The sequence below is a fragment of the Felis catus genome, chromosome X, assembly GCF_018350175.1.
Source record: "Felis catus isolate Fca126 chromosome X, F.catus_Fca126_mat1.0, whole genome shotgun sequence".
NCBI lineage: Eukaryota > Metazoa > Chordata > Mammalia > Carnivora > Felidae > Felis > Felis catus.
In genome coordinates, this window is record NC_058386.1 from 57,594,506 (window position 1) to 57,622,451 (window position 27,946).

The 27,946-nt window shown below is 39.6% G+C and overlaps 1 protein-coding gene across 3 annotated transcripts in view; it reads right to left on the reverse strand.

Moving 5' to 3' along the window:
* Positions 1 to 6,391: 6,391 nt before the first annotated feature.
* Positions 6,392 to 27,946, reverse strand: part of TEX11 (testis expressed 11) — a 244,864-nt gene continuing 223,309 nt past the window's right edge. For 2 of the 3 annotated variants that reach the window (XM_045050778.1, XM_045050777.1), the window contains exons 27-31: positions 27,199 to 27,321; positions 26,610 to 26,718; positions 25,585 to 25,705; positions 7,521 to 7,685; positions 6,392 to 6,629 (exon numbers count right to left, since the gene is read on the reverse strand). In XM_045050778.1, the coding sequence (XP_044906713.1) occupies positions 6,558 to 6,629; positions 7,521 to 7,685; positions 25,585 to 25,705; positions 26,610 to 26,718; positions 27,199 to 27,321 (590 nt within the window). In that variant the 3' untranslated portion in view covers positions 6,392 to 6,557. The remainder of the gene's footprint in view (positions 6,630 to 7,520; positions 7,686 to 25,584; positions 25,706 to 26,609; positions 26,719 to 27,198; positions 27,322 to 27,946) is intronic. The other variant, XM_006943797.4, reaches the window with a different exon arrangement.

Consider the following 27,946-nt stretch of genomic DNA (forward strand, 5'->3'; position numbering starts at 1 on the left):
AGCTAATTCCAGGAGTAAGAAAAAGAGGCTGCTTTCACTTTTGTTTGCATGAAAAAGCAAATGAAGGCGACCTTGAAGTCTGCAAGATGGGGCAGATAGTACATTTTGTTTTAATTAAAATTAGTTTTTTAAAATTATAAGCATGTGCCAAAAGAATTCCAGTAGTGCCACAGGGTATAAAATAAAAAAGGAAATGGAGTACTGTTGTCAGACAACACAGATCAAGAAACCTCTTTAATTCCCACTTTGCTTTGTTTGGTCTTCTCTGTCATACAAACTGCCTGTGAGCCTGGAAAGGGTCAAGCAGACATTGCTAAGAGGGAACCATCAAAGTAAGTACAAAAATTCTTTAAAAAAATTTTTTTGACAGTTTATTTTTGAGAGAGAAAGAGAGAGTGGGTGTGCGTGGGGGAGGGGCAGAGAGAGAGGGGAGAGAGAATCCTAAGCAGGTTTTGCACTGTCAGTGCTGAGACCGACGTGGGGCTCAAACTCACAAACCACGAGATCAAGACCTGAGCCGAAACCAAGAGTCGGATGCTTCACTGACTGAGCCACCCAGGTGCCCCCATAAGTTCAAAAATTCTAAGAAGCATCAAGGTGCTTTAAATGATTTTGAGTCTCTTGGCCCAAATTGTATTTCAGGATGTTGGGAGAACCCACAGATGAGATCACTGCACTGGAGTCTGTGACCCTTGGGGAGCCAGGGGGAATAAGAAAGATGCTGGAAGCCTAGAGAAGGCCGTATGCTCCTTTTTAAAGGGAAGATGGTAGGCATCACAAGCTTCCGACAGGTACGTTTCATCTTGATCACAGGCAAGTTTCCAGAATACATTATGGGAAGGAATGGCTTGCATGACACCTAGAAGGGAACTCGTGATCACAAAGGGTTCAGAAAGCCCTTTACTTAAGAATAGCTCAAGACAGACTAAGCTCATTTCCTCTGCTGAGACGACCTTAGTAAGTGTAAGTAAATGGGTAAAGCAGAGGAACATCGCATAGTGTATCCGGATTCCAGCAAGGCATTGACAAAGTCATTCATGATATCCTTGTGAAAAAGTTGGGAAAATGTAGATAGTACCTTAGTACCTTTATCGAATGGGTGAGTGATCATCCGCAAGTGTGCTAACTGATGGGCCAATGTTTATTTACGTACTAGTTTGTTATCTGTCCTGCCCCCACCACTCAAATGTTAAAGCAAGCTCCTCGCAGCAGAGACTTTGTTTTCTATTTTGTTCACTCTATCCCCAGTACCTATCGTAGTGCCCAGTATACGGTCTACCATGTACTTTCTCCAAGTGTTCAGGAAGTGCTTGTTGCAAGAATGAATAAACTTGGAAGTAGGACCGCGAGGCATGTCACCAAGCTTTGTCTCAGCCCTCTCCCTATTCAGGACGTTTGATCATTTATTTGGATAAAGGCATTAGATGGCATGTGGACAGAATATGCAGATAAAGTAGGTCTGACAGGGGTGCCTGGGTGCCTCAGTTGGTGAAGCATCTGACTCTTGATTTCGGTTCAGGTCGTGATCTCATGGCTTCGTGGGTTCAATCCCCACATCGTGGTCTGTGCTGGCAGTGCACAGCCTGCTTGGAATTCTCTCTTGTGCTGTCTCTGAAAATAAACTTAAAAAAATTTTATTCAAGATAAAAAGTAGGTCTGAGAGGCATAATGACATAATACAGATAGACTCTACCCAAAAAGAATAACTGGCAAGAGCAACGTAATAGGGATGAATGCAATTAGATGAAAAAACTGGAAGTACAACCGAAGTGCTAATTAATGACAGGAAGGTATGAAAACAAACCAAGTTCTCACTCATTCCTTCAACAACTATTTGCTGAAGGTGCCAGGACTGCGCTAGACAATGGGGATATACCGTGGTGAGGAAAACATACTGTCTGCCCTTACGGAACTTAAACACTATTGGGAGAGACTCATATTAATCAAACTAGTCCACGAACAAATATATATTGACAAATTATGATGAATAACAACTGAGTGCTAGGAGAGCATATGACAGAGGAACCTGACCCAGGCAGGGAAGTTTTCTCTGAGGAACTTGCCTTTGAGCTGACTTCTCAAAGCTAAGTACGAATAAACTAAGGTGAAGGCCGGGGAGAGTCAACAGTAAGTCCAGTGAGTCGACAATAAGAAATGCCTGTTTAAATGCGAATGGGAGTGCTATTGCTGGGTCATAGGGTAGGTCTATTTTTAATTTTCTGAGGAACCTCCACACTGCTTTCCAAAGCGGCTGCACCAATTTGCATTCCCACCAACAGTGCAAGAGGGTTCCCGTTTCTCCACATCCTCTCCAGCATCTATAGTCTCCTGATTTGTTCATTTTGGCCACTCTGACTGGCGTGAGGTGATACCTGAGTGTGGTTTTGATTTGTATTTCCCTGATAAAGAGCGACGCTGAACATCTTTTCATGTGCCTGTTGGCCATCCGGATGTCTTCTTTAGAGAAGTGTCTATTCAAGGGATACAGGAGTACTGATGCATAGGGGCACATGTACCCCAATGTTCATAGCAGCACTCTCAACAATAGCCAAATTATGGAAAGAGCCTAAATGTCCATCAACTGATGAATGGATAAAGAAATTGTGGTTTATATACACAATGGAATATTACGTGGCAATGAGAAAAAATGAAATATGGCCTTTTGTAGCAACGTGGATGGAACTGGAGAGTGTGATGCTAAGTGAAATAAGCCATACAGAGAAAGACAGATACCATATGGTTTCACTCTTATGTGGATCCTGAGAAACTTAACAGGAACCCATGGGGGAGGGGAAGGAAAAAAAAAAAAAGGTTAGAGTGGGAGAGAGCCAAAGCATAAGAGACTGTTAAAAACTGAGAACAAACTGAGGGTTGATGGGGGTGGGAGGGAGGAGAGGGTGGGTGATGGGTATTGAAGAGGGCACCTTTTGGGATGAGCACTGGGTGTTGTATGGAAACCAATTTGACAATAAATTTCATATATAAAAAATAAAAATAAAAAAAAAAAGGAAAAAAAATGCGAATGGGGTCCTTTGCTCTTTACCTTGATGGTGACTCAGCTAACGGCTCAACTTGCTTCCTAGAGAGGCATGGGGGCTTGGCTGATGACTTGGTCAGTGTGTTTTCCAGGGCTTGCCAAAGGGGCAGCCCTCACAGGCCAGGATGGCTGGGAGAGTGTTCTCAAACAGGGAGATTGAGCCAGTAAGTGGCTATTTGGGAGTCACAGGAGCCAAGTTTCTCAATGTGGGAAGAGACAGTTGCAAATATGGAAGGGGAAGATGGCTAGAACAGTATCGTGTTGGGTTGAAAATGGAGGTATTGGTCTGAACTCAGTTTTAACATACGTATGTACACATAGGCTTTTTTTTTTTTGTCGATGCAGTACTGTGAATGTATTTTCCCTATGATTTTCTTAATAAATTTTTCTTTTCTCTAGCTTAAGAATGCAGCGTATAATACACATACACATTATATGTTGGTCGACTGTTTCTGTTATTGGGAAGGCTTCCAGTCAACAGTAGGCTATTTGTAGTTAGGTTTTGAGGAGTCAAAAATTGTATGTGCATTTTTGACTGCGCAGAGATTGGCATCCCTATCTAGGGTCAACTGTATCTATATCTGTCTATAGATATGCATGTACATGTGTAGATGTACATACACATACACACATTTTATTTCCTAGCACTGGGGGGGCGCCTGGCTGGGAAAGTATGTGACCCTTTATCTTGAGGTTTTGAGTTTGACCACATTGGCTGTGCAGATTACATAAAAAAAGATCTCTGGGGGTGCCTTGGTGGCCCAGTCGGTTGAGCAGTAGACTTGATTTTGGCTCAGGTCATGATCTCATGGTTGGTGAGTATGAGCCCTGCATTGGGCTCTGTGCTGACAGTGTGGAGACTGCTTAGATTCTCTCTCTCTTCCTGTCTCTCTGCCCCTCCCTGCCTCTCTCTTTCTCTCAAAATAAGTAAGTAACCTTAAAAAAATATCTCTGGCTACTATTTCCTAGCTCTGTCCACTGAGAGGACCTAGAAACAATGGTGTCCCGGTAATGAGTGCCTCAGATCTTGGGCACTAGCTACCATTCAATTAAAAAGGAACCAGGGATTCTTGGAGAAATTACTGATTCCAGTGCTGGGGCAGGGAAACTATAACATGAGGCTGGAACATCTTACTGTGTCACAAAGAAAGGAAGTGTTCAAAAACTGATAGGGACATGTCAAAAGGACATAGGAGCCAGCTTTGAGCAAAATGATGATCTAGAAGTTCTGCACATGCGTGGCACCATTTCCCACGAACACCAATGGGAGGTCATGCCTGATCTCTACCTCTACAGAGATCCTGAAGAGATTGAGAAGGAAGAGCAGGCCGCTGCTGAAAAGGCTGTGACCAAGGTGGAACATGAGGGTGAATGGACTGCTCCAGCTCCTGAATCCGCTGCTACTTAACCTGAAGTCACAGACTGGTCTGAAGGCATGCAGGTGCCCTCTGTGCCTATTCAGTGGTTCTCTGCTGAAGACTGGTCCTCAGCTCCCATGGCTCAGACCACTGAATGGGGAGGAACAACCACTGAGTGGCCTTAAGCTACTCTTCCACAAAGGCAAATGAAATGGAAATAGGTGGACAGAAAAGAAACAGTTTCTTAAAAAAAAAAAGATATAGTGGATTATAACTCACTGAGTAAACCAGAAATCTGTCAGTCTGTATTTAAACATTTTTAGGGGCGCCTGGATGGCTCTGTCAGTTAAGCGTCCCACTCTTAATCTCAGCTGAGGTCTTGATCTCAGGGTTGTGAGTTCCAGCCCGCATTGAGTGTGGAGCCTACTTACAAAAAATTGTTTTAAAAATATGAATAAATAAATGGGGGAGAAGAACATGTTCCACCTAACAGACGCCAACTAATAAATGAAGTGGGAATGATGGAAATTAAAAAATCAACATTTAGCAACCATCACAGTAAAAATGGATTCAGGCAAGAATCATCAATGGATGCTAAAACTAGTAAGTGGAAGCTTAATGAGGAATGGAAATCTGGTCTCAAATTATCTTCCACAAAGCACTTCATAATTACTTTTTAATTACTAAGTGCCTGGTCGATGCCATCTTAACCTTAACCAGTGATGGGACAAATTGACATTGTGTGCCTGTTGGTACAATGCACCAGGAAGAACATACCAATTTTGTTGCAGGCCTTCCCAAAATACGTAAATGGAATCTAATCATTCGGAAACATCAAACAGACCCTGGCTGCAGTACATGCGACAAAGTAATTAGCCTGTACTCTTTAAAAATGTCAAGGTCATGAAAAGCAAGGAAAGACTGAGAACCTATTTCCATTTGTAGGAGATGAAAGAGACATGACCACTAAATGCAACTTATGATTCTAAACTTAGGGAGGGCTTTATTAGGACAATTGGTGAAATTTGAATGAGGTCTGTAGATTAGATGTTAGAATTGCATCCTTGTTAATTTCCTAATTTTGATGGATTAACTGTGGTCCTGTATGAGAGTGTCCTTGTTTTTAGGAAATATGCACTGAGGTATTAAGGGGTAACAGAGCAAGATGTCTGCAAATTAATCTCAAATGGTTTAGAAAGAAACACACAAAGAGAATGATAAAAGCAATGTGGTAAAATGTCAACATATAGGGAGGCTGGGCGAAGGGTATATAGCAGTTCTTTGTGCTTCTCTGCACCTTTTCTGTAAGTATGAAACTGTTTCGAAATCAAAAGTCTAAAGATGTTCATCCAGATCAACTGGGGGAAAAAGCCAATGTGATCTTATAGTACACTAATTCAAGTCCTGCCAGAATGAGGCTGCTGAATTCTGTGTGGGTCAGACCTTACTGGAACGTGGGATGTGGCTCTTGGAAGGTACGAGCCCGTATCATATGAGGAACAGTGAAGGGGTCTGGGAATGTTCAAGCAGAAGAAGAAAAATCCAGGAATACAGGGAGGAGACTGACTTCTGTCTTCAGTTCTCCAAAGTGTATCTGGGGCAGAGAAAGCAGACTTGTTATAGGGAGACAAATTTCTGTCTCCCAATTAGCAAAAAAGGTGGATTGAGCTATCTTGGGCATTCCTGTCATACGATATGCTCCGATAGAGGCTGGATGACCCATTCTCAAGGGTGTCATAGAGCAAGTTTATGAATCTGATCAATTCTGGGCCCATTGACGACTAAGGTTCTTCTATTGAATAGTCCGCGATTCTCTGTTACCTTCAGGTAGTGGGAATTCAAGCACTTCTGGAATAGAATGCAACTTGTGTTGGACTAGAATGTTTTTGCTCACATGGGCCATGAATACTCTTACTTCATATGGCTATTTCAACATATAATAACATCCTTGGTACTTTGGAAAATTTGTCTACCAGAAATGAGCTGGCCACAGCAGTAACAGTCAAAATGCTTTAATTCAGAAAACTTCATGTAACAACAAGAAAACAGGGTTTGAAAAAACAGAAACAAGAACTCAAGATAAAGTCTGGCAAGAATTTAGGTATTCAACATCTTCAAGTAGATGTCAGCTTGCCTGCTCAGATGCCTTATTCCAGCTCTTCTCACTCTTCGTTGAAAACTGAGCCCTTGCTTTTGCTTAATGCTTCCACCAGGTCGCCATACAGAGTATTCATCTAGGAAAGAGAACAGCAAATAGATTTCCTGAGAGACGCAAGGTGATAGCACGGAAGCCTAACCTTGACCTCCTGAGTTCTGAGGAAGTTCTGAGTTCCACTTTGGGGAAAAAATATAGTACTCTCTTAGGGAAGAAGGACCCCATAGCACTAGGTACATTTGCTAGGGACAGGCAGCTATTGTAAGGGTGGTGGTACTTAAAACATAAAATATCTTCTGCCCTTATTTGGTAGCAAGACTTTTTTTTCCCCCACCAAGCCTCTCCTGGTTACCTAATGGCCTAAAAGTCTGCAACTAGTTTCTAGAGAAAATACTTTCGTAAACAGTGATCTTTTGCATGGTGCTCAGTCCTTCCCTACTTGCACTGGCATTGACAGTGATGCATCTTTCCAGAGCTCTGTCTTGGCATTCTTCTAATTTTTTTAATGTTTATTTTTGAGGAAGAGGTGGGGGGAATGAGAGAGAGAACACACATGCCCAAGTGGGGGAGGGGCAGAGAGAGAAGGGGACAGAGGATCCGAAGTGGGCTCCATGCTGTCAGCACAGAGCTTGATGTGGGGCTTAAACACACGAACCCGTGAGATCATGACTTGAGCCAAAGTCAGACACTCAACCCACTGAGCCACCTAGGCGCCCTTGTCTCGGCATTCTTCTTATTTCGATTCCATTTGCTATCCTTAAGCTCTCCTCTGTTCATCGCCCTTCCTGGTTTCCACTCTAAAACATTACTGTTTACAGTCCCCTAACTCTTACTGTTCTATGGAACCACTGTGAGGAACAATGATCAAGATTCTTTCCCAGCCAAGGAAGGTAGGACTCTTTACTGAGTGCCCAGATAGCCTCTCTGCTCCCCGAGTCATATCATCCACCCCTACTCTCTCCCTCCTCACCTGAGTTTCATAGTTTCTCTTGAGGGAGCCAAGGTGGTCAAGAAAATGCAGTGAAAGGTCACACCATTTTTCTGCAGATACATACTTCTTTCCGCTGTACATATATATCCCAATATTCCAGGACTTGACCATCAGCCAGAGAGTCTCTGATTCTGGGTAGTCTTCCTGAAATCCAAGAACAGTGGGTTTACAGTTATCACTGTCACAGTCATTGTAGTACTGACTGTATCAGTGTTACTGTATCAGTGTTGTTATTAAGCAAACAATGGGTGCTCCGCTAACACGAAGAAGGAGCCACAGCCTCCATGAACAATCCTGTATTCCTTGAAGGTAGGAGGAGAGCATCTTAAAAGTTTGTCAGCTGTACATAAGGCAAGACGACTTCATGAAGGGACACATAAATTGAAAAAGCTCTGAGGCCTGGTTGGACTCATTCCTGGTCTCCTCTAAGCAGGAGAAAAGCCTCTATCCTGTCTGGGGCTTCCCTTGGTGCTGTACTGTCGATTATCTCACCAACACCTACCCCTAATTTTCAGAGAAGTGTGTCAAGAAGCAGTTTTTAAAATTTTTAAAAAATATTTCCTTATTTTTGAGAGAGAGACAGAGCATGAGTGGGGGAGGGGCAGAGAGGGAGGGAGACACAGAATCTGAAGCAGGCTCCAGCCTCTGAACCGTCAGCACAGAGCCCAATACAGGGCTTGAACCCACAGACCATGAGATAATGACCTGAGCTGACGCTCAACCAACAGAGCCATCCAGGCACCCCTAGAATTTCGGTCTTTAAAAGCAATGGGAAACCACAGAAGATTAAGCAAGGTCACATATTTGAAAATTTAAAAGATCATTCTGGTTGCTGGATGGAGAAAGGTATAAATGAAAGCAAGAGATGCAAGGAAACCAGCTAAAAGTTTCCTACAGTAGCTGAGGTAAAAGATGATAACTTGTGGGGCTCCTGGGTGGCTCAGGCGGTTGAATGTCCGACTTCATCTCAGGTCATGATCTCACGGCTCATGAGTTCGAACCCCGCGTCGGGCTCTGTGCTGACAGCTCAGAGCCTGGAGCCTGCTTCGGATTCTGTGTCTCCCTCTCTCTGCCCCTCCCCCGCTCACACTCTGTCTCTCTCTCTCCCTCAAGAATAAATAAACATTTAAAAAAGTTAAAAAAATAGATGATAACTTGAACTAGGTTTGGGACAGTGGAATATGGGAGGTGAATGAATTTGAGATATTTAGGAGGCAGAATTGACAAGACTTGGTGATATATTAGAAATGGGGGATGATTCCTAGATGCCTGGCTTGGGCAACTGGAAGAATGATGGTGCCATTCAATGAGTTAGGGAACACTGCAGGAGTTTTATTTTCATTTGTATTAGCTGCCCTCATGTCCAGTGTTGCTCAGGAGAATCATTAATCTTCAGTAAAGTAATGCATCAGTGCAGCTACTCACCCCAGAGTGACATGGACTGGCCTATGTGAAATACAAGTCACTGATGGCAAATAGAGGTGTTTGCTCTTAGGACTTTCTGGGGCTCATGATCGAAGCCAGTTTTCTCTATCTTTAACATCATAATAAATACGGCCATCGTGCATATCTCTAATAAAACTGTAGGTGTTCTGGAACACGAATGCCTGCATTTATAGGCTCTCTTCAGTGTTCCTGAAGTGATAATTGTGTACATCAGTTTTATTGAGATATAATTCACATACCATAAAATTTACCTAAAGTATACAATTCAGTGGTTTTTAGTATATTCACAGAGTTCTGTAATCATCACCACAATTAATTTTTATCCCCTTTAAAGGAAACCCTTTGCCATTAGCAGTCACTCTCCATTTCCCTCCATACCCACCCTACATCTCTGGGCAACCAGTAATCTAATTTCTTTCTCTTATAGATTGGCCTATTCTGGACATTTCAGATAAATGGAGTCACACAGTATATGTACTCCTTTATAACCAGCATATTTCACTTAGCATAATGCTTTCCAAATCCATCCATGTTGTAGCATGTGGCAATAATTAATTCCTTTTTATGGCAAAGTCTGTTTCCCTCACATGTGAAGCTTCTTATGTTGCTTCTCAGAGGACACAGACTCTGTTCTCATAGATTGCCCTTCCCCTTGGGAAAAATCTCTAAGCCCCTGCTCCAGAGCTTTGAGGGGGGACAGTGGACCCCTTTTTTTCTGAGTGATACACCTGCTTTTAGAGGTTACTGGGTAGGGTGGTAGTTTCTAGTGTTCTTGGCTTGCCTCTTTGGGTGTGAAACCTCTGCCCTAAGAGTTAGCTGAGACAAGGGCCCCAGTGGTCTGACTTGCCTAAGGTAGGTCCTTTGCCCCACAAGTGGGGTTGGGTAAAGGAAGGGAGGCCTCGTTCTTTCGGCCATACTTGCTCAAAATTGAGCCTTTGCAGCCTGGAGCTGAAGGTGGGATAGTAAGTCCTGGCAGCCTGCTGTTCTTTGTGGGACACCATATCCCTTGACTGGGAGACTGAGGGAAGTGAGAGCATTGTTTCCTTGGCCACACTTTCCTGGGGTGGAGCTTGCATTATGCTGAGCTGGGGGTAGGACAGGGAGGGAGTAGGTCATGGCTCCAGTACTACGGACTCTCAAGGTTCTTATCAAGATTTAGTAGATTTTCTTGAATGGATCCTTCTTCATCTTCTATATGCTCTTAAAAAAATTTCCAAAGACTTTAAATAGCTGTTTTTCCTATAATTTTCACCAATATGGCTGTTTTTCTGGGGAACATATCCATTTAGATTCTCATAGATTTAGATCTTCCAGAAGTAGAAGTCTCTAGAAACCTTTTGTTACTGATAAAGAAACTGACGCCAAGAGAGGCAGTGCCATCTGCCTAAGGCCACACAGTGTGTCTGTGGCACAGATGAGAGTAGAGGCCAGGGGCACTTACTCTTGATTGAGTGCTCCTCTGACCTTATATATTTTTAACATTATCCCAAACACACCCTCTAATTTAGAGAAAAATCTCTCCATTTTCACCTGATTTATCAATGAAATGTATTTTTGTTTATACAGATTTCCTTGATTAATTGTGTGGTTGAACAACTTTTGCATGTGTTTTATTAGGCAATTGCATGTCTTTTGTAGTTTACCTGGTCACAGCTTTTGCCTGTTTCTTCTAGTGTAGGTAATCTTTTTCTTATTGATTTTTAACTCAAAAATGGATCCATAGATCAATGGAGCAGAAAAGAGACCCCAGAAATAGACCCATGATTATACGGTCAATTAATCTATGACAAAGGAGGTAAGAATATACAATGAGGAAAAGACAGCATTTTCAATAAATGGTGCTGGGAAAACTGGACAGTCACATGTAAAAGAATGAAAGTGGACCGCTTTTTAACACCATACACAAAAATAAACTCAAAATGGATTAAAGAGCTAAATGTAAGCCTGAAACCGTAAAAATCCTAGAAGAGAACACAGGCACTACCTTCTCTGACATTGGCCATAGCGACATTTTTCTAGATGTTTCCAAAGGCAAGGGAAACAAAAGCAAAAATAAACTATTGGGACTACTTATAAATAAAAAGCTTTTGCACAGCAAAGAAAACCATCAACAAAACAAAAAGACAACCTACTGAATGGGGGGGGTGGATATTGCAAATCATTTATCTGATAAGGTGTTAATATCCAAAATATATTAAAAACGTACACAACTCAACCCCCCCAAAACAAACAATCCAATTAAAAAGTGGACAGAGGGGGTGCCGGGGTGGCTCAACAAGTTAAGTGTCTGACTTCGACTTGGGTCATGAGCTCATGGTTCGTGAGTTCGAGCCCCGCATCGGGCTCTCTACTATCAGCACGGAGCCCGCTTTGGATCTTTGTCTCCCCCTCTCTCTCAAGAATAAATAAACATTAAAAAAAGGGACCTGAGTAGACATTTTCAAAAGGAGACATACAGATGGCCAACAGACACATGAAAAGATGTTCAACATTACTAATCATCAGGGAAATGCAAATCAAAACCATATTACCTTATACCAGTTAGAATGGCTAAAATCAAAATGACAAGTTATAGCAAGTGTTGGCAAGGATGTGAAAAAATAGGAACCCTCATGCACTCTTGGTAGGAATGCAAACTGGTGCAGACATTGTGGAAAACAGTATAGAGATCCCTCAAAAAATTAAAAATAGAAATACCATATGATCCAATAATTCCATCATGTGGGTATTTTACCCAAAGAAAACAAGAATATTAATTAAAAAAAATATATATATATGCACCCCTATGTTTTACTGCAGCATTATAGCCAAGTATAAAGCAACATAAATGTCTGACAGATGAATGGATAAGGAAAATGTGGTACACACACGCACACACACACAATGGAATATTACATAGCAATAAAAAGGATGAGATTGTGCCACTTGAGACAACATGGATGGATGAACCTGGAAGGTATTATGCTAAGTGAAATAAGTAAGACTGAAAAAGACAAACACCATATGATTCTACTCATAAGTGGAATCTAAAGAAAAAAAAAACCCAAAAAACAAATGAATAAACAAACAAAAAGCATAATCAGACCTATAAATGCAGAGAACTAACTGATTATTGCCAGAGGGGAGGGAGGTGGGAGGTTGGGCAAAATAGATCAAGGGGAGAGAGAGATAAAGGCTTCCAGTTATGGAATGAATGATTCACGGGAATAAAAAGCACAGCATAAGGAATACAGGCAATGATATTGTAATAGTGATATAATGGAACAGATGGTATCTACACTTGTGTTGAACACAGCATAATGTATACACTTGTCAAATCACTAAGTTGTACGCCTGAAACTAACAATATTATGTGTCAACTGTACTAAAAAAAATAAAAATAAAAATGTTACAAATATTTTATCCAAGTCTGTGGCTTATTTTGAAGTTTTCTATGGTATCTTGGGTCATTTATTAATTTTATGTAACTGAATCTATTTTTTTTTCTGTACCAGCTTCTGGATGGGTCCTCTCCACCCCATAGTTAAAAAAAAGTACTTTCCTATATTTCTCCTAATACCTTTATAGCTTTGATTTTATGTTTAGTTTCTTAATCCATCTGGATATTCTTTTTTTCTTTTGGTGGTCATTTTGGTACATGGTATGAGGTAAAAACAGTGTGAATACTTACCACTTATATACTACTTATTATGTGCTAGACACCTAAGTACTTTACATGTATTATTTAATACTACTAACAACACTGTAATATTACAGATGAGGAGACAGAGGCACAGAGAGTTAGGTAACAGAACTCACATACAGCTAATAAATGGTATAGCCAGATTTTAAGATGGGCAGTCTGGCTCCAAAGTCTGTGCTCAACCACCATGTTACAATGCCTCTCAGTTTACAGGTAAGGATTTAACTTTACTTTTTAAATTGTCCTAATGTCATGTTTTAAATAGATCATCCTCTCAGTGATTTAATACACCTCCTTCATTGCATACTAAATTCTCATAGGTATGTGGTCTTTTTCTGGGTTCTATCCTCTCCTATTACTATTTATGATTTCATTTAAGCGAAAACCATACTTTTTTTTTTGACAGAGAGAGAGAGGGCGCAAGTGAGTAAGGGGCAGAGAGAGAGGGAGAGAGAAGTGGGGCTTACCTGAAGCAGGGCTTGTGCTCACCTGAAGAACAGCTTGAGCTCACCCGGTGTGGGACTCTTGAACCATGAGATCATGATGTGAGCTGAAGTCAGATGCTTAACCACTGAGCCACCCAGGTGCCATAAACTAATACCATATTCTTAAAATTAATAACACTTTATAATTTTTATATTTGATAGGACAAATCTTGCCTTGTTCTTTTGCAAAGATGTATTGGCTATTGTGGCTTATTTCCTTTGGGGGAAGAATTTTAGACTTATCAAGTTTCACTAAAAAAATCTTATTAAGAAATCTTATTAAGATTTTTATTTTGATTGAATTTAGGGAAACTGATTCCTATTAAGCCATCCAGGAACATGGTATTTTGTTGGAGACCTATGCCTTTTTTTAGAGTAGAAAGGGAAGATATGTAGAAAGACAGAGACTGAAAATAATGGAGAGATACTAAGGTACTTCAAGAAGTATAAGGAGATTGAACTAACAGTTTAAGGTTGAAGGAATCTCTCTTCTTTTGAGAAAAAGGTTAAGATGAGTAAAGAGGTACAGTGGCAAAACATTATGTTTGAGACATGGGGCAATGGAGGAACTCACACTTGATGTCCTTGATCTTCTCAATTAGGAAGATACAATGAGGCCATCTACTGGGGTCATTGTGAAGTAGTTCTAAGTTTTTATGGAAGTAGGAAAGGCAGAAAAAACCTGAAGCAGCCATTTTACTTGAGTTTGGAAAAAACTTGACAAGAGTGCAAGGATTTCTGAGGAGTGTTAAGAACCCATTTAAAACTCAACATAGGGGCTCCTGGGTGGCTCAGTCGGTTGAGCGGCTGACTTCGGCTCAGGTCATGATCTCATGGTCCATGAGTTCGAGCCCCGCGTCGGGCTCTGTGCTGACAGCTCGGAGCCTGGAGCCTGTTTCGGATTCTATGTCTCCCTCTCTCTGACCTTCCCCCGTTCACGCTCTGTCTCTATCTCAAAAATAAATAAACGTTAAAAAAAACCTCAACATAAATTTGTATTAGTTCTGTGCTTTTCTCTAGTGATTCTGCTTCTTAGTATCAGGAGAACTGATAGTGGTGGGTCGTTAGGCTAGAAAAAAATTAAACGGGAGGTATAACCAAATGAAAGAAAGAAAGAAAGAAAGAAAGAAAGAAAGAAAGAAAGAAAGAAAGAAAGAAAAAAGGAAAGGGAAAAAAAGGAATGTGGCTAGACTGGACCATAAGAGAATGGGAAGGGTTGAGTTATTTGAAGTATAAGTGACAGCAAAGAACAAGTACGGAAAAGTAAGAGAGATTATAGTAACTCGAAAAACTTTGAGTTAACAATCTTGGAAGTGGACCTTATATGGGGTACAGACAGAGGCTAAAGAAGGGCAAAAAACTGTGAAGTGGATGAACTGATAACAGGGATGCCAAAGTCACTTAGGATAATAAACTGAAGTTACCAAGGAAGGAAAAACTGGCTCAGAAAGTGCTAGTTCATGACAACACTGATAACTAAGAGATAGAAGACACAGATTACAAGTGAAGAGAAGCAGCAAGAAGATGGTGTGTAACAAGTACAAAGGAAGCAAGGATTCAGGTAATTTAGTTCCTTCTTCGTCTGAGAAAAAGGGAATGGGAGAAGATGAGACCTCCACAAAAACAATTAGTGACAGACCTGTCTTGAGGAAAGATCTTGCTTTGTTCTAAGAGGAAGAGGGAGAAGAGGTAAAGATTGATAATAAGGAGAATATTGCCTACATTTGTGTGGGGGAAAACACTGTCTTTTTTGGGGGTGGTGGTGGTGGATGAAATTAGAGGTAGCCTTTAGAGTGAGGGTAAGGATTTAGAAAATGCAGAGCTTTTAGAAATCTAGAGGGAAAAAGAGATTTGGGGGAAAAGCACTGATACAGTAAAGTTTGTGTTTTAGGGAGATATATTTAATAGAGATGAACAGGTAAAACTGGAAAAGAGAAGAAAGAGTTACAGACCACTTAGGAAACAAACTACAGAAATCCAGAAGAGACACAATATCAAAGCCTGAATCAAAGATATATTTGCCTGAACCTCAATTCCAGTTTCAAGGAGATGTGAAGCTTGGAAGAAGAAAGATTTAGATGAAGAAAAACCCAAGGACCATTGTGCTATGAAGAAAGTGCACTGGGTTCAATTCTCAGCTTTGCTGTTACATAGTTGTATGAGCTTGTGTTAGATATTTAATCTTTCAATGCCTCAGTTTACAAATTAATGGAATAAATAACCTTTTTCAAAGATCATTAATTTCACTTCTAAATTCTATCAGACAATGAAACTTTACCTTTCATTTCCTTTAGATCCCAAGTCTTGTTTATAAACTATTTTATGATTGGCAGAAGTAGTAATTCTTTCAGTTGAACTAAAAGATCAAATGTGAGATGTTAAGATGATACCGACAAATGAGTAAGCAGTGTTTCTCAATCTTTAAAGTGCATACAAGTCACATGGGGATACTGTTAAAATGTAGATTCTGATTCATTTGGTCTGGGATGGGGCATGAGATTCTACACTACTCATAAGCTCCCAGGGGATGCTGATGCTGCTGGTCCATGGACTATACTCTGAGGAGCAAACTCCTAGAAAATGTAGCTCAGTAGTTTGGACCACCTTTAGCTTCCCTTGTGAAAGAATAGAGGCTGATTTCTTCTGGGCTTCTTCCTGGTTATGCAACATGCCTTTGTGACTCTTTGTGACTCTGATGTCAGCTACGAGGGTTTGGTTTGTCCCTTCTATTTAAGTGTAAAAATTCCCCACCCCCCATTATCTATGTTTCTGTATGGTGAGAAAAATGAACCAGGGAACTTCCACTTCTATGAGATGGAGTAGATGTACTCATCCCTATTCCTTCTACTAAGTACAACTAAAACCCTAGACATAAAATAAACATAAGACTCAAAAAAGACACTATTCATAAACATAAGGAGACTGAAAGGTAGAGAGAAGAAAGATTGGCTAGAGACCTTGGGGCCAAGGAATGATACAGTGGTGAGTTCCCTGGGTTTTTATTTGCTTCATATAGCTCAGAGTTGGTGCTACAGATGCCAACAGGCATAGACAAACCAAAGCCCCAAGAAAAGACTGTTCTCTATAGACAAAGGACCAGAAAAAGGGCAGCAATGCAAGACAGAAAACCTTTAGACATTAACGGCTCTAATACAGCTGAACATCACAGAAAAGCCTGTGATCCCAGCCCCACCCACTCCAGAAAAAGCTAACTGGGGAGCCTAAATTTTTCCCCTTGTGAGGGCGTAAGGAGGCACCCTGCATAGTATCAGAAGGCCAGATAGGGAGACAAGACTTTCATATCCAATGGCTGGTAATAAGGCATTCACCTACCCCCTGAAATATCAGTGGAACCTACATTTCCACCCCCAGAGAATGTGGAACAAAGGAGGAACAAAGTCTGTAAACACTCGTGAAGAGGCAGGACTTTCACCATCACACAGCAGATAATGAGGCCACCTCTATCATGGTGTTAATGAAGACCATGTGGGATACTATCTCCACCCAGCAGTAACAAGGAATCCTCCACCCTAAGTATCAATGGAGGCCAAGTGGGGAACCTGAGCATCTACTTCCACCTAGAAGTAATAAGGTCATACTCTCTTCCCTGGCATAGCAGTGTCAGAAAAATCCAGCTGAAACAGAGGTTTAAATGAGATCCAGAATTTCAGAAACATAATATGAAAATGTCCATGTTTCAATAAAAAAAAAAACACTCATTAGACCAAGAGCCAGGAAGAACTCAAAACTGAATTAAATCAATTGATGCTAGCACCAAGGTTAGAGAAATGTCAATATCTGACAAAGATTTTCAAGTAACCATTATAGCACAGTGAAGGAAACAAAACAAAACTAAAAGGCAACCTATAGAATGGGAGAAGATATTTGCAAATGACATATCCAATAAAGGGTTAGTATCCAAAATATATAAAGAACTTGTAAAACTCAACACCCTCAAAACAAATAAGCCAATACAAAAAATGGACAGAAGACATGAAGAGACATTTTCCCAAAGACACACAGATGGCCAACAGACACATGAAAAATGCTCAACATCACTCATCATCAGGGAAATACATATCAAAACTACAATGAGATGCCACTTCACACCTGTAAGATTGGCTAAAATCAACAACACAAGAAATAATAGGTGTTGGTGAGTCTATGGAGAATGGGGAGGAACCATCATGCTCTGTTTATGGAAATGCAAACTGGTACAGACAGTCTGGAAAACAGTATGGAGGTTCCTCAAAAAGTTAAAAATAGAACTATCCTATGATCCAGCAATTACAGTACTAGGTATTTACCCAAAGAACACAAAAATACTAACTCGAAGGGATACGTGCACCCTGATGTTTATAGCAGCATTATATACAATAGCCAAATTATGGAAAGAGCCCAAATGTCCAATGACTGATGAATGGATAAAGAAGAGGGGGTGTGTGCATATATATATATATATATATATACACACACACACACACACACACACACATATACATACAATGGAATATTACTCAGCCATCAAAAAGAATTAAATCTTGGGGCATCTGGGTGGCTCAGCTGGCTAAGCATCTGACTTCGGCTCAAGTCATGATCTCATGGCTTGTGGGTTCAAGCCCTGCATCAGGTTCTCTGCTGTCAGCACAGAGCCCACTTGGGTTCCTGTCTCCCCCTCTCTCTGTCCCTCCCTAGCTCGTGCTGTCTCAAAAATAAATAAAAACATCAAAAAAATTAAATCTTGCCATTTGCAACAATGTGGATAAAGCTAGAGACTATTATGCTAAGTGAAATAAGTCAGTCAGAAAAGACAAATGCCATACAATTTCATTCATGTGTGGAATTTAAGAAACAATCAATCATAGGGGGAAAAACGAGAGGCAAACAGGAAAGATTCTTTTTTTTTTCAAAGAATCTGTTCTCCTTGTTTTTTTTCCAGAGTCTTTTTTTTACAGTTTATTTATTTTTAAAAGAGAGAGAAAGAGAGAGAACAAGTGGAGGGACAGAGAGAGAGAATCCCAAGCATGCTCTGCACTGTCAGCGTGGAGCCTGATTCAGGGCTTTGAACTCATGAACTGTAAGATTATGACCTCAGGTGAAATCAAGAGTCAGATGCTTAACTGACTGAGCCCCCCCCAGGTGCTCCAGGAAAGAGATTCTTAACTATAGAGAACTGACAGTTACCAGAGGGGAGGGAGGGGGATAGGTTAAATAGGTGATGGGGATTAAGGAATGCACTTGTTATGATGATCACTGGATATTGTACTGAAGTGTTGAATCACTGAATTGTACACCTGAAACTAATATTATACTGTATGTTAACTAACTGCAACTTAAATTAAAACTGGGGTGCCAAGGGGCGCCTGGGTGGCGCAGTCGGTTAAGCGTCTGACTTCAGCCAGGTCACGATCTCGCGGTCCGGGAGTTCGAGCCCCGCGTCAGGCTCTGGGCTGATGGCTCAGAGCCTGGAGCCTGTTTCCGATTCTGTGTGTCCTTCTCTCTCTGCCCCTCCCCCGTTCATGCTCTGTCTCTCTCTGTCCCCCCAAAAATAAATAAACATTGAAAAAAAAACTGGGGTGCCTGGGTGGCTCAGGTGGTTAAGCATCCGACTTCAGCTCAAGTCATGATCTCACAGTTTGTGGGTTCGAGCCCCATGGTGGGATCTGTGCTGACAGCTCAGAGCCTGCTTCAGATTGTGTCTCCTTCTCTCTCTGCCCCTCCCCTGCTCAAACTCTGTCTCACTCTCTCTCTCAAAAATAAACATTAAAAAATTAAAAAATATAAATTAAAACTTAAAAAATCATAAAATGCTTCAGTAATGTACATACTTCATAGAAAAAAATGGAAAGTCTCAGAAAAAAAAACCAGAAGATATAAAGATCATATGGAAATCTTAGAACTGAAAAATATTATAGCTGAAACAAAAACCTCCACTAATAGGTTCAACAGCAGAATGGAGGAGGCAGAGGAAAGATCAGTGAACTCAAAGACAGAACAACAGAAATTACTGAATCTGAACAACAGAGAGAAATAGGCAAAAAATAATAGAATAAAGCCACCAGGGACTCGTGGAACAGTAACAAAGGTTCTAACCTTCCTTTCATTGGAGTCCCAGAAAAAGGAGAAAGAGGTTGGGGGCTGAAAAGTACTCAAAGAAATTATATCTGAAAACTTACCAAATTTGGCAAAGATATAAACCTACAGATTCACAAAGCAGAGTGAACCCCAAACAATACAAACCCAAAGAAATCTACCCAAGAGACATCACAGTCCAGCTTCTGAAACCAAAGACAAAGGAAAAATGTTGAAGGAGGTCAAAGAAAAATAACAGTTTATTTATAGGGAGAAAACAAGTTGAAGATTAGCAGATTTCTCACCAGAAGCCTTGGAGGCCTGAGAGGAGTGGCACAGTATTTTTGAAGTACTGAATGAAAAGGATCATCAACCTGGAATGCTATAACCAACAAAAACATCTTTTGGGAATGAAGGGGGGATAGAGACATTATCAGATAAAGAGAAACTATGAGAATTTATCAACGGAGCTTCTCTAAAAAAATGTCTAAAGGAAGCTCTCTAAACAAAAGAAATGATAGAAAAGGTACCCTGCAACATCAAAAAGGAAGAAAGAAAATGGTAAGCCTGCATTTTTATATATGTAAATACAATAAAATACAATTTCTTCTTCTTTTGAGTTTTCTCAATTATTTTATTTATATTTTTTAAATGTTTATTTATTTGCTTTGAGAGAGAGAGAGAAGGCACAAATGGGCAGTGGAGAGGCAGAGAGAGAAGCCCAAGCTTCTCCTAAGCTCAGGTCATGATCTGCACTGACAGTGCAGAGCCCAATTTGGGGCTTGGTCTCACAAACTGCAAGATCATGACCTGAGCCAAAATCAAGAGTTGGATGCTTGACCAACTGACTCACCCAGGCATCCCAAGTTTTCTAAATTATGGTTGAAGGATTAAGTAAAAATTATAACACTGATGTAGTTCTAAATGTAGGTACAGGAAAATTTAGGACAATTATAAGTGGGGGAAGGTAAAGAGAAGTAAGGTTTCTATACTTCACTTGAACTGGTCACATGATGACAGAACCAGACAGTAATAAGTTTTACACACACACACACACACACACACACACACACACACACACGTATGCACTCTGTAATACCTAGAGCAACCACTGAAAAAGAAGCTGTACAAAGAAATACAGTTAATAATACTACAGATGATGCAACATGGAATTCTAAAAAATGTTCAAGTAATTCACAGGAAGGCAGGAAAGAGAAAAGAGAAATGAAAAACAGAGAGAACAAAACAAACAAAACAAAAAACAAAAAAATGAAGTGGCAGACTTACACCCTAACAGATTAGTGATCTAAACATACTGATTAAAAGACAGAGATTAGTTGGGGCGCCTGGGTGGCTCAGTCGGTGGAGCATCCAACTTTGGTTCAGGTCATGATCTCATAGCTTATGAGTTCAAGTCCCACATGGGGCTCTGTGCTGTCAGCTCAGAGCCTGGAGCCTGCTTCGGATTCTGTGTCTCCTCTCTGCCCCTTCCCCACTCGTGCTCTCTCTCTCTCAAAAATAAATAAACATTAAAAAAATTTTTAAAAATTAGCAAAGTGGACTAAAAAATGTGCTGTCTATATGCAGTCTACAAGAAATTCACCTCAAATATACAATTTTAGGGGCACTTGGGTGGCTCAGTTGGTTGGGCATCTGACTTCAGCTCAGGTCATGATCTCATGGCTTATGGATTCGAGCCCTGCATCGGGCTCTGTGCTGACAGCTCAGAGCCTGGAGCCTGCTTCAGATTCTGTGTTCCTCTCTCGCTCTGCCCGTCACCCGCTCATGATCTGTCTCTCTCTCTCTCTCTTAAGAATAGGGGCGCCTGGGTGGCGCAGTCGGTTAAGCGTCCGACTTCAGCCAGGTCACGATCTCGCAGTCCGGGAGTTCGAGCCCCGCGTCGGGCTCTGGGCTGATGGCTCGGAGCCTGAAGCCTGTTTCCGATTCTGTGTCTCCCTCTCTCTCTGCCCCTCCCCCGTTCATGCTCTGTCTCTCTCTGTCCCAAAATAATAATAATAAAAAAAAAACGTTGAAGAAAAAAAGAATAAATAAAACATTAAAAAATATATACAATTGCAGGCAGGCTGAAAGAAAAAGACGGAAACAGGTATAACACATAAACATTAATCTCTGCTGCTCCCCCATTCACGTACTTGCTCTCTCTCTCTCCCCCCTTTCAAAGATAAATACATAAACATTTTAAAAAAGAATTCTCAAAACTTAACAGTAAACAAGCAAAACAATCCAATTACAAAATGGACAAAAGGCATGAACAGGCATTTCACCAGAGAAGATACAGATAGCAAATAAGCACATGAAAAGATGGTCAGCATCATTAGCAATTAGGGAAATGCAAATTAAAAACACAGTAAGATATTGTGACACACCTATCAGAATGGCTAAAATAAAACAAAAGTGACAACACCAAATACTGACAAGGATGTAGAGATTCCATATTATTCACACATTTCTGGCAAGAATGTAAAATGTTACAGACACTCTGGAAAACAGTTTGGTAGTTTCTTTAAAATCTAAACATGCAATTACCATATGAGCCTGCAATTGCCTTCTTAGGTACTATTCCAAAAAAAATGAAGACTCATGCTCACACAAAAACCTGTACACAAATGTTGACAGCAGCTTTATTTGTAATAGCCCCAAACTGGAAACAGCACAGATGTCCTTCAATAGGTGAATGGTTAAGTGAACTCTGCTACATCCATACCATGGAATACTACTTAGCAAAAAAAGAAATGAAATACTGATGTAACCAACAACTTGAAACTTGAAGAATTTCCAGAGAATTCTGCTGACAAAAAGCTAATCTCAAAAGGTTATATATATACTATATGATTCCTAATCTCAAAAATTATATACTGTAAGATTCAATTGATAGAACATTATGGAAATGACAAAATTATAGAAATCGATAATAGCTTCATGGTTGCCAGGAACTAAGGAGGGGCTGGGGTGGGAAAGAATTGGGTGGACACTATAAAAGGGCAACATGAGGTATCCCCGTGATGGAAAAGTTCTGTGTCTTGACTGTAATAATGTCGACATCCTGGTTGTGATACTGTTTATAAGATTTTACCACCAGGGGAAACTGGGTAAAGCATATCTAAGATCTCTTATATTTAATTCTTATGACTGCAAGTGAATCTACAGTCATTTCAGAATAAAATTTTAACTTAGAAAAACAACCAGAGCAATCCATTTTCTCTTAAAAATAATCTAGAACATCAACCTACTGTATATAATCTTGCCTGCTTAAGCATAAAAGTCATCCAACCTAGTTTTTCATTGGCAGTAGCTTCTGAATACCAACTTGAGCCTTTTCCTTTGAACTGAATCCTAGTAAGAGCAGGTAAGGAAGATGTGTGTTCTGGTGGAAAGAGCCCTGGAATTGAGGTCAGATGATCTGAGTTCTAGTCCTCTCATTCATTAACCATATGACCTTAGGCAAATTGGTAACTTGACTTTTTTGGAAGGCAGCTATGCTCACCACTATATGACCAATGTAGTAACTTGACTTTTTTAAATCTTAAAAATTTCCTCATTGTCAAGGTTAATAATACAGCACTCTCTACTTCACAGAATTGCTGGGCGGGGGGGAAGGAGGGGATCGTATGAAATAATGGAGGTAAGAATGCTTTGTAAAATATAAAGCATGATACTGTGAGACACGAGGTTTTATATCTGTGCCATAGCCATTTTGCCAAGTATGGAGGCATTTGATAAAGGTTATCTGCTCAATAAATAATGAATGAGTGCCTGGTCATTAGAAAAGTCAAACAAGGGCAGAATTTTCTCTCAAGCATTTAAAACAAAGGAGATACACAACACATCCAATTGAAAGGAAAAAGCAACATATACTCTACAAAGACCCAAGGGTATTACTAAAATAATCTCTGTATAAGAAAGTATACCTTCCCATCATGTTTCAGGGGATGAGCAATAATGGATGGGAGACTTATCAAAAAAGTAGAAAAAACATTAAGCTCTCCAGCAGGAAACCCAAGAGCCAGAGAGATGGAACAGTAAGAGACAGAATATAAGTGGCACAAAAATGCTCAGAGTAGTTTCGGCCTTATATAGAGACTATGGAAATGGATCAATTTGGATTTACAGTAAAATTTAATTTTAGTTTGTATTAGTTACTATGGCAAACACATCTGAAGGTCCAGATGAGGCTCATGGCTTAGAAATAGAATTTTCTCTTCTTCCCAAAAGAAAGTAAAAAAATATACACATCCAAAATGTTCAATGCTAAAGTTCTTTTTAAAACTTAAATTCACACAGGCCATAATTACATAGCTCCAGGAGAATTCTAGGTTTTTGAAGTCGATGCTGGTTTGTACCAGGTTGTCACCCTACTATATTGTTCTGCCATCTGCTGTGGATTGCAGATATTTTTATATGAAGAGGTAACTGAGCCTAAAGCAGGGTCAGGATCCTCAGTTATTAACATGGACTCAAATAATGACTTTCTGAGTGACTTTAAGCAAGTCGTTTAACCTTAATATTTTATAGCTCCCTTATAGTAACAATACCACCTTACATGTGTATGAGCTGTTTATATAAGGTTTACAACACATTATTATTTCAACTGATCCTTAAAACCTCAGTGTGGGAATCAGAGAAGGTATTATTTCCATTTTACAAATGAGAAAACTGAAGTCAAACAGCATAGGAAGGATATCCATATGGAAAGTCAAACAAATAAAAGACTTACCTTACACCATCAACAAAACTGAAAACTCAAAATGGATCATAAACATGTATTTAAGAGATAAAAGCATAAAAACTTCTACATGAAAACACAGGAGAAAATCTTTGTAAATTTGAGACAGGCAAAGATTTCTTATCATGGCCAAAATATGAACCATAAAATAAAAAACTGATAAATTAGACTTCATAAAAACTTAGAACTTTTGCTTTTCAAATGATGTCATTAAGAAAATGAAAAGACAAGCCAAAGATTGGGAGAAAACATTTACAAACTGTATGTTTGATAAAGGATTTATACCTATAATATATAAATAATTCTTACAACTGAACAAGAACCCAATTTTTAAAATGGGAAAATAACCATAGACATTTTTCCAAAGAAGGTAGACAAATGATCAATAAACACATAAAAAAAATATCAACACCATTAACCATCAAGGAAATGCGAATCAAAATCACAACACGCTGCCACCACACACCTACTAAAATGGTTATAACAAAGAAGATGGACAGTAACAAGTGTTGATGAGGATGTGGGGAAATTAGAACCCTCATACACTGCTGGTAGGAATGTAAAATAGTGCAACCACTTTGGAAAACAGATTGTAGCTCCTCCAAAAGTTAAACATGAAGTTACCATATGACCCAGAAATTCATGTATTCAAGAGAACTGAAAACATATGTCCACATAAAGACTTGTACACAAATGTCACAGCAGTATTATTCATAATAGCTAAAAAGTGGAACCAACTCAAATGTCTACCAGCTATTGAGTGTGTGCAAAAAGAAATGTGACATATCCCATTAAGTAGAATATAATATTCTATTTATTCAGCAATAGGAAGGATTAAAATACTGATACATGCTTCAACATGCACCAGTCTCAAAAATATTATGCTAAATTGAAAGAAGCCACACACAAGAGATCACGTATTGCATGGTCTCATTCATATCAAGGGTCCAGAAAGAGAAAATCTACAGAGATAGAAAGCAGATCAGTGGTCGCCTAGGCCTGCAGGTAGGAACAGGGATTGGCTGCAAATAGGTAAGAAGAAACTTTGTGGTAATAGAAATATTCTATAACTGGATTGTGGTGACAGTTGCATAACACTATAAATTTACTATAATCACTGAATGGTACACATGTAAAGGGTGCATTTTGTGATATGTAAATCACACCTCAATAAAGCTAATTTAAAAATCATTGAATAAACCTGTGCTGAAAAGAAAAAAATCAACAGAGGAGGGACTAAAATACAGGTCCTCAGTGTTCCTCCTTCTCTATTACCTGCCTCTGAGAAATGGAAGGAATAACAATGTTTTTCAAAGGCTTAGTACCTCACTGGGAAGTAACAATTCTACCAGGTTTTGAAAACACAAATAATTTAAAATACCAGGTGGTACTGTTATTCTCACTTAATCCATAGTATACTTGTATCAGAAATTGTCTACTTTTAACTATTTACATTTCATAAACCAAGGGAAATTTTATAATGTTTAAGTATATTGTAATATGAATTTATTTACCCTAAAATTCATACCAGAAAGCATTAATTCTGTGTAATTTCTAACACAAAAGACAGTTCTTTAAAATTAGCTGATAGCTTAATATCACTGTTCGACTTACGGTGTGGCTAATAAAGCTCAGAGCATCTTCAAAATAACCCCAAATTTCTTCTGGGGGACAGAGTTCTGTACTTGGCACCCCATCTGGCACCAAGAGGTTAATCAAGTTTCGCACACATTTGCTGAAATCAAAAAGAGAAAACTCATCCCATAAGGAAATAAATCATTGGCTTCGTGGCTAAGATAAGTAAAATCTGGATCTCATCCCAGACTACGAGCTTCAAAACACTTCTGTTCTTCCCTCATTTTTATCTGGCCTCCAACCTCAGAAGACAGATTTTTGAAGCTATAAAAGGGGCTGACCAATCCTCCTTTTTATTATGCCTATGGTTTCTTTCACCTTTTTTTAGTTTCCTGCATCAAGGAGTAGTGGCTGTTTATTATATTTTATGAGCTGGTTCAATCTATAGGCACTTTAAAGCATCTCTTTATATCCTCAAATGGGCAAGGAAATTGGGATTTAACCTGGGAATAATTCCAGGAGAACTGTTTCTCATGTCTCAGAAAAGAAAGTCTGTAATAAAGTTTTCCGCAGAAAACTCACATAGCATCATTTTCCTCCATGTCTAGGTACAGAAAACATAAAATATGTAATAAAGAATATTTTGTATTATGATGTACAGCACTTATTGGTCCTTAAGGAAAGGTGCTTAGGAAAAATAAACGTCTGGGGCAAAACTAGCAAAATGTCAACATTTGTTAAATTTGGGTGGTGGATACACTGGTGTTTGTTATATTAATCTCTGAAAGGTATTCAATAATTTTATCATATATATAGTCTCACAACAAAGAAGCAACTTTCTCCCTTTTTTTCCCTTTTGGGAAAACCAGACTCTGACATAACTAATTCTTGGCCTATGATACAACTCTAAATATGAAGCTGTTCTGAGGGCTTTTTAGTTCAAGAGTTTACAGGAGTGCCCCTGATCAACTTTTAAATTGGACCAGTTGAGTATGATTGATGACTTATATAGCTCTTTTGACTATCGAAAAGCTTGGCTTCAGTGTTGAGTTACATTTACTAACCTGTATTTCACAGCATCAATTGATTGTTTCTTTTTGTAGAGCAATAAAGCCCTATTCAAGGCCTTCAGAGCAATGGAAGGATAGTGTGCAGGCTTTTCCACTGCTAACACTATAGGAGGGAAAGAAAAAAGGCTGTGAACACCATAGTCTCATCCATCACCATTTTCATCCCAGGCTACAACTTGATTTTTCTAATGAAACTAGCCTGAAACAGATGAACACAAACCAATCAACCAACAACAACAACAAAAAAACCCACAAAAATTAATTTAATGAAATGATGAGTCCATGGTGGCTTTCAGAGAAAGTGTATAGTTTCTGGGCAAAGTAATATGGTAGGGTTATCAGGATTGTCTTTTATTCAGCAAACATCAAGAGAACCTACTGTTTCTGTGACCCTACACATAGTCATACAGGTAAAGCAATAATCTTATGAACCAGAGTCAAGGAGGGGCACACCAAAATGGAAACAAAAAGCATACCAGTAAAAGAGCAATAATCAAAAACAGATTTATACAATATATTGCTTTGGTCTGATACTATAAACAGGAATCACTTGACATGAGAGTGAGTGTCAGGGATGACAAACCTTGTAACTTCCAAATGCATTTACCAGGCCTCTGCAATTGGAGATCCATTATACAAGGAGAAGTGGTCACCATCACATGTCTACAAAGTAAACACCACAGGCTCCATGTCTCTAGAATTTTGTCTTGCAAGATAAGGAAAGGCGAATGTGACCTTTGTGCACCTGGGGCTATCTAATACCTTTATTAACCACACATAGGCTCCCAAGGAGGGTGAGAGAGAAAAAAGGGAAAATAATTAGGTTATTTCCTGCAGCATATTCCCATACAGGCTCTGAGACCCCAACGACTACTTACTTAGAGCCCAACCAAAAATTTGAGAGTGGTAATTGTGTTAAAAAAATATTACCAGTATTTCTTTGTATACTTTTTTGGGGGAAAGATTATACTTTTAAGTAATCTCTACACCCAACATGGGGCTTGAACCTACAATCCCAAGATCCAGAGTCACATGCTCTACCAACTGAGTCAGCCTGGTGCTCCTCTTTGTACACTTTAATAAATTGCTGAGATTGCATTACCTTTGATTAGTGAAGCAGCTGACTGTCACTTCTAGCTACCTGAGTAAAACTAACTTTCTGAAGGTTAAGCTCCCTCTACTGTGTAGTTATATAATTCAATTCCACACCTAGAATGAGCATTGATTATGATTAATGCACTTCACTCAGGTTTATAAGTACAACAAATACAAGCACTTATTTTTCATGACCTTAAGGAGTTTATAGTCTCATATAAATAAAAAGATAAATA